The sequence below is a fragment of the Macaca mulatta genome, chromosome 5 (genome assembly GCF_049350105.2).
Source record: "Macaca mulatta isolate MMU2019108-1 chromosome 5, T2T-MMU8v2.0, whole genome shotgun sequence".
NCBI lineage: Eukaryota > Metazoa > Chordata > Mammalia > Primates > Cercopithecidae > Macaca > Macaca mulatta.
This window is the reverse complement of record NC_133410.1, coordinates 77,920,720-77,933,104: the sequence shown is the minus strand read 5'-3', so window position 1 is coordinate 77,933,104 and position 12,385 is coordinate 77,920,720. Positions and strand designations below refer to the sequence as shown.

The following is a 12,385-nucleotide window of genomic DNA, read 5'->3' as shown; positions in this document are numbered from 1 at the left end:
TCTTTTAGACCTTTAAAGGCATCAGATTCTCAGTTAACTTGGTCCTAGATTAGACAAGGGAAGGCCCTCAGAGAAGGCCTGACTGCATGAATGCAGATTTTCTCTACAGTTGCAAATCTCCACAAAAGACAGCTTTACGGGGTTACTTCAGTTTTGTTGGCTCTCTGAACACCCACCTCAAAATATGTCAAGAAAGTATATCTTAGAGTAAAATGTTTTGATTTTCTTCAAGGTGAAATGAGTCCACTAATATCTAATTCAGAGAAATTTTATAATTTTCATTAGAAATTTTATCAGAATGAAAGCTCAGTCAGTGGTACAACAGATATTTGTGGGATGGATCAGTAGTGTGAATGGCAAAAGGCAGGTAGGTATTGGTGGTGGCAGTGAAAAGTATAGATTTAAGAGAATATTGCATAACGGATTGTGATGCAGGGAGAAAGGGTTACCCGAAGAAAGTTCTGACAGCAAGCAGTAGGAGAACAAATTTGGTGTTGGGGTTGAGGGCCAGAATTTTAACCCCAGAAGAGCTGTAAAATATGAGGCAGACCAGTAACATCACAAAGCAAGTTAAGAGCTTATTTATGATATTCAAGCTTCAAAATATGCACTTGGGTATAAGAATAATATAAAAGCCCCAAATTAGAACTGGGGTACAGGCATAAGATTAAATAAAACCAGAAACAAGACTGACTTAAAGCTAAATCATCAGGCTTACTGGCCCAGGTTGAGTTAGATCGCTCTAAAGCACCTTAAGGAGGCTAAGCCTTCATTTGGCTAAAAAGTGGGTCTAATCCTATCAATTTAATGGCAAGGAGGCATTGAAATTATAGAATTTAGGAGTCTAATCAACAAACACACACCACCTTTTTATAAAACTGAAAGAAAGTAGCTAAAAATAAAACCACCTTTGCAAAAACTTTAACAGTGAGAGAATTATGACAGTGAAAGAGATGTGATCTAACCAACCCCCATCTTCTCTTTAACCTCCAAACTGCCCAGAATCATTCCTGGACTTGGGCCAAGCTAACTTTGGGAGAAATTCAGTTTATAGTTTAAATGATAACAGCTTTTCCCCAAAACTAAACCACCTTTGTAAAAGCTAAGCGAAGACTAGGTTAGGAGGATGAGAGGAGCCTGAATTCTGCTAAGATACACACTTAAACAATTACCAGCCATTATTCTGGAAGTCACAAGATTTGCAACTTCCTCAATTACTCCTGCAGACAACAACCCTATTGTAGAACCTAAGATTGGCCTTTTTGATACATCTTTTAAGGTTTTTGCATTTCTGATGACTGATGCCTCTACCTGGACCCACCAAGCGGTCCTGTGGCCCCATACAGAAGCAGACTTAGCCCGCATGAGGACTGTATTAGTCCATTCTCATGCTGCATTATAATAAAGACATACCCAAGGCTGGGTAATTATAAAGGAAAGAGGTTTAACTGACTCACAGGAAACTTACAATCATGGCAGAAGGGGAAGCAAGCACATTCTTCTTCACATGTGGCAGCAATGAGAAGTGCTGAGCAGAAGGGGAAAAGCCCCTTATAAAGCCATCAGATCTCAAGAGAACTCACTCATTATCACAAGAACAGCATGAGGGTAACTGCCCCCATGATTAAATTACCTCCAGCCAGGTCCCTCCCTCGACAAATGGGGATTATGGGAAATTCAGTTCAAGATGAGATTTAGTGAGGACACAGCCAAACCATATCAAGGATCATTTTCTACATCCCTATGATTGCATTCCCAACCAATCAGCAGTACCCATTCTGTGGTCTGGCAAACTATCCTTGAAAAACCCCAGCCTCCAAATTTTGGGGGAGGCTGATTTGAGTAATAATAAAACTCTGGTTTCCTGTTCAACCAGCTCTGCATGAATTAAACTCTTTATTGCAATTCCCCTGTCTTGATAAATTGGCTCTATGTGGGCAGCAGGCAAAATGAACCCCATTGGGTGGTTACAAAAACATAAATTAACAGCTGTCCTTCAACTTTATAATATTAAAAAGCTGTACGTAAATCCTTTTTTTCTGAGATGGAGTCCCGCTCTGTTGCCCAGGCTGGAGTGCAATGATGTGATCTCAGCTCACTGTAACCTCTGCCTCCCAGGTTCAAGCGATTCTCCTGCCTCAGCCTCCCAAGTAACTGGGATTATAGGGACACAACACCATGCCCGGCTAATATTTTGTACTTTAGTAAAGACAGGGTTTTGCCATGTTGGCCAGGCTGTTCTCAAACTCCTGACCTCAGGTGATCTGCCCACCTCAGCCTCCCAAAGTGCTGGGATTACAGGCATGAGCCCCAAGCCTGGCCAGTAATTCCATTGTTAAAAACTAAAGTTTTCTAAGGAATATTTATAACACAATTATTTTCTGTTATATTTTATAAATTTAGATTATTACAGATTAATTTTCAAAATATATGTTTTATACCAACACAGGAACATATTTTCTGTTTTTTTTTTTTTTTTTGATTCAGAGTCTTGCTCTGTCACCCAGGTTGGAGTGTAATGGCGCGATCTCAGTTCACTGCAACCTCTGCCTCCTGGGTTCAAGCCATTCTCCTGCCTCAGTCTCCCACATTGCTGGGACAACAGGCATGCGCCACCAAGCCCGGCTAAAATTTTTTTTTTTTTTTGTATTTTTAGTAGAAATGGGGTTTCACCATGCTGGCCAGGCTGGTCTTTGACTCCTGACCTCAAGTGATCCGCCTGCCTCAGCCTCCCAAAGTGCTGGGATTACAGGTGTGAGCCACGGCACCCAGCCCCAGGAATGTATTTTCTTAATGTCCAGAAATCTAATATGTAACTACTTTAGAGTGGTCCAGAAAAACCTTCTGAGAAGGTCACAAATACTTAAAATATTATGAAACCACATCCTTCTTTTTGAGTCTATCAAAGCATATGACAATTTGAAGCAGACTAAAAAATATGCAACCTCTTTATGAATTTTTTAAAATTATTTCTAAAAACTAGTAATTTATATGGAAATAACCATTAAACTAGATAATTTTACTTAGAAGCAATATCTACTCTGCTAACCACACAGGGTCAGAAAAACATTCAGTAAACCACTTCAGTATATAATATTTACCACAAACAGATCCCTGTTTTATAAATGTCAGTGTTTCTCATCCTTATCTGTGAGACCTACAAGCAGCATTTACAAACTGGTTAACCAAATAAATAGTATAGGTAATATGGAAGTGTGATTTCAGGAAATAACTTTTCTCTGAAGAATGCAAGTCCTTTTAAACATTTACACCCACGGAGTCATTAAAATGAGACAGCAAGCCAGGCACAGTGGTTCACGCCTGTAATCTCAATACTTTGGGAGGCTGAGGCAGGGGGATCACTTGAGGCCAGGAGTTCGAGACCAGTCTGGGCAACATAGCAAGACCCCGTTTCGATGAAAAAATTTTAAAAATTAGCCAGATGTGGTAGTGCAGACCTGTAGTCCAAGCTACTTGGAGGACTGAGGCAGGAGGATCATTGCTTGAGCCCAAGCATTAAAGGCTGCATTGAGCTACGATCATCACTGCACTCCAGCCTGGGAAACACAGTGAGACCCTGTATCAAAAATAAAAAGAGAGAACTACAACCTACTCCCTCCTTCACCTATGCATTCCTCTCTTGAAACTGCTTGCTATTGCTTGCAAGTAGCTATAAATCAACCCAATAATACATCAGACACTGTAATTTTCATAGTTTAACAATCTATAGCCAATCACTAATCAATGTTATTTCCTTAAGCCAAAGAGAATTCCTGACAAACAGCTTTGTATTAGTCCACTCCCTGTCCCCCTTTTATGTCTTCACAAACCTGCTCATAACAAAGGCTAAAGGGAGATCGTATCCAAGGTTACTTGGGTTTAGTCTTCTGGGCAGCTATCCTCACTTTGGCTCAAGTAAACTCTTTAAATTATATTTTGTGCCTCAGCCTCTTCCTTTTAGGTCAACACATTCTTTTAAAAACTTTAAAGCTACCTAAAAATTAATCTACCAAGAGTTTTAGTTATAAAAAAATAACTTTTATGGGGCATTTTCTTTTATGGGGCATGTTGTCCTATCAAAGTTCAACTCAGGAACTGCAAAGTATAGCCCCATACAGGCTATACAGGGTTATATACAGGGCTATAATTTGCATAAATTGCTCTGTACATAATTTCCCCAAGGACCTAAAGAGAAAAAAAAAATTATTATTCAGAGATTGAAATAAGGACAGTGAAGGTTGCTGTCATGGCCTCTGTTCCTAGAATGGTTTATAGCTCTGAGGCAGAGGGGTAGGGACCTAAAGCTAGAAGGACTGTTTGAATGAGAGAAACAGAGTTGGGGAAAAGTCTACTTTCCCTATTTACTAGGCAAGGCTGGTGAGGCCTAGCAACAGTGGATTATACCTAGTACCACCAGGTATATTTTTAAATTAACTGTCTTGGAGGAATGGGGGAGTATAGGGGTGCAGGGGAATTGTTCTACTAGAAGAGACTTAAGAGAGCTGATATATCTAAATGTGCTGCATAATTCTTGATTGACTCCTTGTCCAAAACATATGTATTTATAAAAGACATTTTTAAGTCACTTGGGAAAATCTGAGTAAGGACGAGGTATTAGATGGTATGAGGAATTACTGTTAATTTTGTTAAGTGAAAAAATGGTATTGTGGTTATGTAGAAGAATGTTCTTGCAGGGATTCATAATATGCCACACCAAAATAAGCCACTCTGGCATAAGAATTATTTTGAGCTAAAGACAACTGAAAAGAAACAAACAAAGAAAAATATTCTCCACCCAGTAACATCCTCACTCTTGTCTCTACCAGGAAGGGGAGGACACTCTTAATCACTGGATAAAGCTCTAGATTCTTATCATCCCAGTGAGGCACCAGAGGAATCTGTATAACAAACCTTGCTAAAACAACCTTTAATTTCTATTAAATCAAACACTCTAAATATTGACCATATAGATTCAACAAGTTGAATACATAGTTTCACCCATGTATTTACCATCCCACAGTTTGTTATTCCTAGAAGCTCAAAGACCCTTTCTGTTGTCTTATCATATCTCTATAAATTTGCTGTTCTTTTGTTAAGATACTATATAAGCCCAAGCTCTAACCACTACTTTGAGTTACTTGTCACTGAGCTCTCCTATGTGTATGTGTAATGCACTTATTAATAGGCTTCTGTTTGTTTTTCTCTTGTTAACCTGTCTTTTGTCAGTCCAATTTGTAGGATCCCAGCCAATAAACCTAAAATGGGTAGAGGAAATAGAACTTTTTTTTCTTTCCAACACCTTTATGTTTTGAAGATGCATGCTGAAGTACACAGGAATAAAGCATCATGCTATGGTCAGTTTACTTTCAGTTCACTTTCTACAAATGCAAATATACACACACACAGATACAATTATATAAATATGGCAAAAGGTTACTTGTTGAATCTATATGGTCGATATTTAGAGTGTTCGTTTTCTCATTCTTTCTACTTCTCTGTATTTTTGAGATTTTCTAGAATAAAAAATTTTTAACAAAACTACCAAAGAGTGCTTATTTTTCTAAAAAGTGTGACAAGTTCCTGAAATTAGAAATGAAAGGATCTTAAAATACCTAATTTAATCCCTGAAGCCAGTGACTATCAAAAACTCTATGGATGTATATGTGTGTAATATATAGTTGCTTTTTCTTGAGTACTGTCATACGCTTTGTAAAACCTTAAAACCAAAAATATGTCTTTTAAAATAGTAGTATATTAACATTTTGAAATACTATGATCTTACCTTGATCTGTATAGATGAATTATAACCCACACATCTTTTTCTGCATTTGTGACTTCATTCACATACTGATTTCCAGAAATTTCTCTTAATTCTCCAAATTTTTGTTTTTTCTTAAGAGCTTTCCATTCCTGTAACCGCTTCTCTCTAATTAAAACATGAAATTAAATTACATAAGAATACTGTCATATTCTTAAGGTCATTCTCATATGTAATAACAATTTAGGGCAATGAATATAATGTCTATACATATCAAACACTTTAAATGATGGGATATTAATGAATGATCTTATAAAGCCAATTTCTCTTTTTATATGCAAATCTGTGTTATCATGGATATTGGAAAGTATAAGAAGTTTGCTATTGACTTTTAAATTTGTTTGTATTTAAGACTAGGTTTAAATCATTAACTGTCTTGGAGGAATGGGGGGGTGCAGGGGTGCAGGGGTGCAGGGGAGTTGTTCCCTGCTATAGAGAGTTTATCTGGATGTTGTGCCAACAAATTCTCATGTACAAGTTGAATACTTTATTAAGGAGAATAATGATATCCAACACTTACCAAGTGCTTGCTATGTTGCCAGGCACTATTTTAAATACTTAACATTAATGAACTTAATCCTTGTAAAAATGTTACAAAGCCAGTACTATTACTATCCCCATGTAAATGTTAGTAACTATCATGCTAAAATGATCTTCACTTTGAAGCTTTTGTGGATATTTGCAATTACTTATTATAAACATAGATTTATTATAGATAGAGAGGTAGTAGAGGAGAGTGATTATGAGCTTGGATTCCAAGGTCAGACTAAACTGAGTTTAAATGCCAGTTCCAGTACTTGTTAATAGCATAAAGTTGGGCAGTTATTTAATCTCTCTACACTTCAGTTTCCCTAACTGTACATGGGAATAATACTAATAACTACTCACAAGGGATTATTGGGAAAAAAATGAAATAATACATGTAAATTTCTTAGCAGGGTGCCTGACACACTGTGAGCATTCAATAAACATTGCTACCTATTTATCTATCCATAGAGAATCTTGCAACTGTTTAAAAAACCCAACTTTCTCAACATCTACAATTTGACAGTTTTGCTGTTGAATGCCTGGATTCATGAAGCAAATCTAAATGGTTTCTGACATGCCTGCAAGTTTATTAACATTCAATGATTCTATACCTCTAAGTTTGCTGGGAGTATTTACTCCCTTTCTCTGTATACCAACCATATTTTCCCATTTTATGTATTCTTGATGCTCTGGCATCTGGCACATTGCTGATTCTGTAGAGTCTGCCCCTCCCAGGGCTAGTGAACTCCACGAAATAGCAAACACTCTTCAAACGCAAACCAATCAATCTAGGGCCCATACCCTCAATCACTTCATTTATCAGACTGAGCCACGATACCCTGCCCTAATCATCCCAGGGCCAGGTACCAAATAACTAGAGATAGCCTCTACAGCCCAGAGCCCACCAAAATTATTGAAACTAGCCAATCCTAACTCTACTTACCCTGCCTTGCCTTGCTTTTCCCATAGAAACCACAACAAAAGCCTTATGCCCATGCTTTTCCCCTTGCTCCTTCTGACTTCTGATCAATTCAGGTGCTTCACTGCATGGCCCCAGTGTGGCATGATGTGGCACACACCCCTCCTCTTGGAAACTGTGAGTAACCAACTATCCTTTCAATAGCAACCATCTCCTGACATACTTGAATAAAAACAAAACCCTGGGTATATTTTAAAACATTCTGACCTTATTTCACATGCTAGAAACATTTCAAGTAAAACCTCTTACTTTACATAACCAGTAATCCAAGCAAAATCAAACCTAGAAGAAAATGCCAAGGATAGTAACCCAAGGCTGGGGACCTCTCATAGTTTTCAAATTGAAGTCCTTCAATTTTTCCTCCACTGGCCCAGATATTTGGAACCTAGAGTTACTCCACTGTTCTTCTGGGAGCCCTACTTTGTTTGTACCGAGTATCTAACTTCCCTCAATTTGATCTTACTGGCTTAACATCTTTCAGAAATTTCAAAATATTCTTATTCCAATGATGACACCATGCTCTAATTAATGGTGCAACTATCAATAACTTCTCTTCCTCCTCCCCTCTTCCACTTCTTCCTCCTTCTCATTTTTTTGTTATTTCAACTGAATTGGGCAGGGGAGAACGGTAAATACACGGGCTGCTTTTGCCATTAAGAGTTCACACAGTGTTCAATGGCGTGCATTTTTCACCTAACAATCCTATCATTTGGGATTCAGTTGCATAAACAGAAGGCTACTAGCTATTTTAAGCAGAAAGGAGCTTAATATGGGGAATTAAATGCTTTATCAACCCACTAAAAAGAAGGAGCAGGCTATAGGCTGGGATACCAGGCATGACTCCCAGAATAACATGCAAAACTGGTCGGCCAAGGCTTTCTCTACCACAACCGGAAACTAGGGAATCTGGAACTACCACTCCATTGTTGGCTTTACTATCAGACTATTCTGAGAATCAGAAAGCCAGTGTAACAACTTTTGTCTCTAGAACCCTATCTTCTCAGTAATAATCTAAGGATGAGAAATTGTTGCCAAAATAATGGCTGCATTGGATACTATGCTCCATACCTGGATGATGGGTTCAATCATATCCCAAACCTCAGTATCATGCAATGTACCAGTATAACAAGCCTGCGTGTGCATTCCCTGAATTTACAATAAAAGTTGAAATTATAAAATAAAAAAAATAATGGCTCCAAAACCATGATGCAAATTCTACATCAGCACCACCTAAATGCATGCTTTGTGTGTTTCTAATTATTATTACTATTATTATTATTTTTGAGACAGAGTCTGGGCTCTGTCCCCCAGACTGGAGTGCAGTGGGGCATCTCGGCTCACTGCAAGCTCCGCCTCCCGGATTCACGCCATTCTCCAGCCTCAGCGCCCAAATAGCTGGGACTACAGGCGTCCACCACCACGCCCAGCTAATTTTTTGTATTTTTAGTAGAGACGGGGTTTCACCGTGTTAGCCAGGATGGTCTCGATCTCCTGACTTCATGATCCACCCACCTGGGACTCTCAAAGAGCTGGGATTACAGGCATGAGCCACCGCGCCCGGCCATGTGTTTCTACTTCTTTCCCCGGTTAATTTAGTTCTGAAGTCACATCCCCGGTGAAATATCTAAATCACATCCTTTACCTTTACTGCAACAAAGTCTGAGAAATATGTTAGGGTTTTAGCTTCAATGGTACTGGAATACACCAACAGAAAGGGGAACATATGTCAAAAAGGCCAATTTAGTATTATATGACACCAACAATATACTTGTTTATTGCTATGCATAAATTTTTTTCATCCTTTTAGCTAGAAGAGCTTCTGAACTGACTCCCTTGTTATTTTATAGTTAATTATCTACACAATAACATTTGTCTCTTCTTGTTAGAATATTACATCTTTTTTTAAAAAAAAAATCTTGTCCTAAGCTATTGGCTAGGACCTATAGTATGATGTTTAATAACAGATGAGGCGGCGTGTGGTGGCTCAAGCTTGTAATTCCAGCACTTTGGGAGGCCAAGGCGGGCACATCACTTGAGGTCAGGAGTTCGAGACCAGCCTGGCCAACGTGGTTAAACACTGTCTCTACCAAAAAAATACAAAAATTAGTTGGGCGTGGTAGATGTGCCTGTAGTCCCAGCTACTCCAGAGGCTGAGGTAGGATAATCACTTGAGCCCAGGAGACATAGGCTGCAGTTAGCTGAGATTGGGCCACTGCACTGCAGCTGGTGTATTTACAAACCTTGAAATAGACACAGGGTGCTGATTGGTGTATTACAATCCCTTAGCTAGACAAAAAAGATCTCCAAGTCCCCACTAGACTCAGGAGGCCAGCAGGCTTCATCCAGTGGATCCCATATGGGGGCTGCAGGCAGAGCTGCCCACCAGTCCCCAGCCGGGCCTGCACTCCTCAACCCTTGGGCTGCGGATGGGACCAGGTGGCACGGAGCAGGGGGTGGCACCAATCGGGGAGGCGCCTGCCCTGCGGAGCCCACGGCAGAGAGGGGGCTGGGACATGGCAGGCTGCAGGTCCTGAGCCCTGCCCCATGGGGAGGTGGCTGAGGCCCAGCGAGAATTCGAGTGCAGCGCCTGCAGTGCTGGGGTACCCTGCGCAACCTCAGCAGCTGCTGGCCTGGGTGCTAAGCCCCTCACTGCCAGCCGCTCCCAGTGCGGGCCCCGAGCCCGCACCCGCTGGAACTCGCGCTGGCTTGTGAGCACCCCACTGCAGCCCTGGTTCCTGCCCCCGCCTCTCCCTCCACACCTCCCTGCAAGCAGAGGGAGCCGGCTCCGGCTTCCGCCAGCCCAGAGAGGGGCTCCCACAGTGCAGTGGCGGGCTGAAGGACTCCTCAAGCCCAGCCAGAGTGGACGCAGAGGCCGAGGAGGCGCTGAGAGCGAGGGCTGCTAGCACATTGTCACCTCTCACTGCGTTCAAGGAATTCTCCTGCCCCAGCCTCCCATTTATCACTAGTTTTTTAAAAATATTTTCTTGCTGTTTTGTTTTTACTTTAAATGAGAAATTTGCTTTAAATCAGCACTAACAAGTACAGAATTTCTTAAGAACAAGTAATATTTTTAAACATTACTGGTTCAGGTACAGAAATGAAAATAATGCCATAATTTGGTGGCAACTAAATTTGTGATTTTGATGTGGAATATACAAATAAAAGAATTTCTATTTATGGTATCACTCTTCAGTCTCTGGTAGAGACAGGTAGGGTGATCATCATTATAGCTTTCTCTTCTGGGGAAGCTACATTTACCTGGAAGACTACATTTGCCAGCTTGCCTTGCACGTCATGAGACTAGATTACAGCCCATGGCACATGAGTGAAAGTGATATATAAATTTTGATGACTCACCCCTAAAATGTTCCATGTGACCTTTCACATTTTCTGATCCACACAACTGCAAATAAAGGTTTCTGAGATTATGTAGCCCCTAATGAAACAGCCCAGGTTCATAGTCATCACCTGGAGGAGAGCTGCTCAGGAGAATAATAGGACAAGCATCAAAGAGTTGTGCAACCATCACCACTACCTAATTCAAAAACATTTTCATCACTCCACAATAAACCCATATCTATTTGTAGTTACTCCCTATCCCCCATCCCAGGCCCTGGTAAACAATAATTGCATTCTGTCTCTATGACTTTTTGTACTGGTTCTTTCACCTAGCATGTTTTCATCCATGTTGTAGAACATATTGGTACTTCATTTCAATTATGGCTGAATAGTATTCCACTGTATAGATATATCACTTTTGGTTATCTTTTCATCAACTGATGACATTTAGATTGTTTCCATTTTGGCGTTATTGTGAATAATGTTGCTATGGCCATTCCTATACATGTTTTGAATTTTCTTGGGTATATACTTAGAAGTGGAATTGCTGGATCATATGCTAACTTTACATTTAACCTTTTGAGGATCCACCAGACTGTTTTTCAAAGTGATTGTACCATTTACATTCCCAATGGCAATTCACAGGGTTCCAATCCCTACCAACTTATTTATTATAATCACCTTAGTGTTTGAAGTAGTCTCCCAATGTGGGGTCTTCCCTAACTCCAATAGTTAGTGTCAGAATTGAAATGAATTGTAGAACACCCAGTTGGTGTCCAGGAAGTTGGAGATTTTGGTTGTGGGGGACCCTGCCCCAACATTTCATGTCAGAAGAGGTATGAGTAAAACACACCAGAGGAACTAAAAAGTACAGTAACTAAAATAAAAAAATACATTGGAGAGTTCCAAAAGCAGATTTGAAGAAGCAGAAGAATCAGCAACCTTGAAAATAGGACAACTGCAATGATCAAATCTGAGGAACAGAAAAAAAAGAATGAAAAAAAATAAACAGGGCCTAAAGGGTCTATGGTTATCAAGCAGACCAACACACATGTTGTGTGAATCTCAACAGAAAAGAGAGAGAGAAAAAGCATAAAGCATATTTTAAGAAATAATGGCTGAAAACTTCCCAAATTTGATGAAATATAGGAATCTGTAAATCCAAGATGTTCAACAAACTGCAAGTATGATAACAGTATGATAAACTCAAAGACACCCACGTGGGGATACATCATAAACTACTGAAAGGCAAGAAGAGACAATGAGAATCTTGAAAGCAGAGAGAAGCAAGTCATCACATACAAGGGATCCTCAATAAGACTATCAGCCAGTTTCTCAGTACAAATTTTGGAAGCCAAAAAGGCAATGAGTTGATATTTTTTAAATGCTGAGAGAAAACAACTGTCAAGCAAGAATTTGATATTTGGCAAAACTATGCTTTAAGAATGAGGGTAAATTAATGCATTCCTAGATTTAAAAAAATAAAAATAAAAATAAAAAGACATCAAGGGACCTAGAGCTGCCTAAAATATATGTGAAAGGAGTCGTTTGGGCTGAAATGAAAGGGCACCAGATAGTATCCAAAGCCACATGAAGAAACGAGGAACATGGTAAAGTTAACTACATAGGGAAATATAATAGCCAGTATTACCATTTGGCTTTTACATAAGAAAATGTAAAAGCCATTATTGGAGTTGGTTTTTTTTTTTTTTTCTTTTTGA

General features: G+C 39.6%; 1 protein-coding gene across 1 annotated transcript in view; it reads right to left on the bottom strand.

Annotated features, from left to right (window-relative positions):
- Positions 1-12,385, bottom strand: part of PDCL2 (phosducin like 2) — a 34,398-nt gene that overhangs the window by 7,397 nt on the left and 14,616 nt on the right. Inside the window, exon 4 of the mRNA XM_001087954.5 lies at positions 5,783-5,926. Coding sequence (XP_001087954.1) covers positions 5,783-5,926 — 144 coding nt within the window. The remainder of the gene's footprint in view (positions 1-5,782; positions 5,927-12,385) is intronic.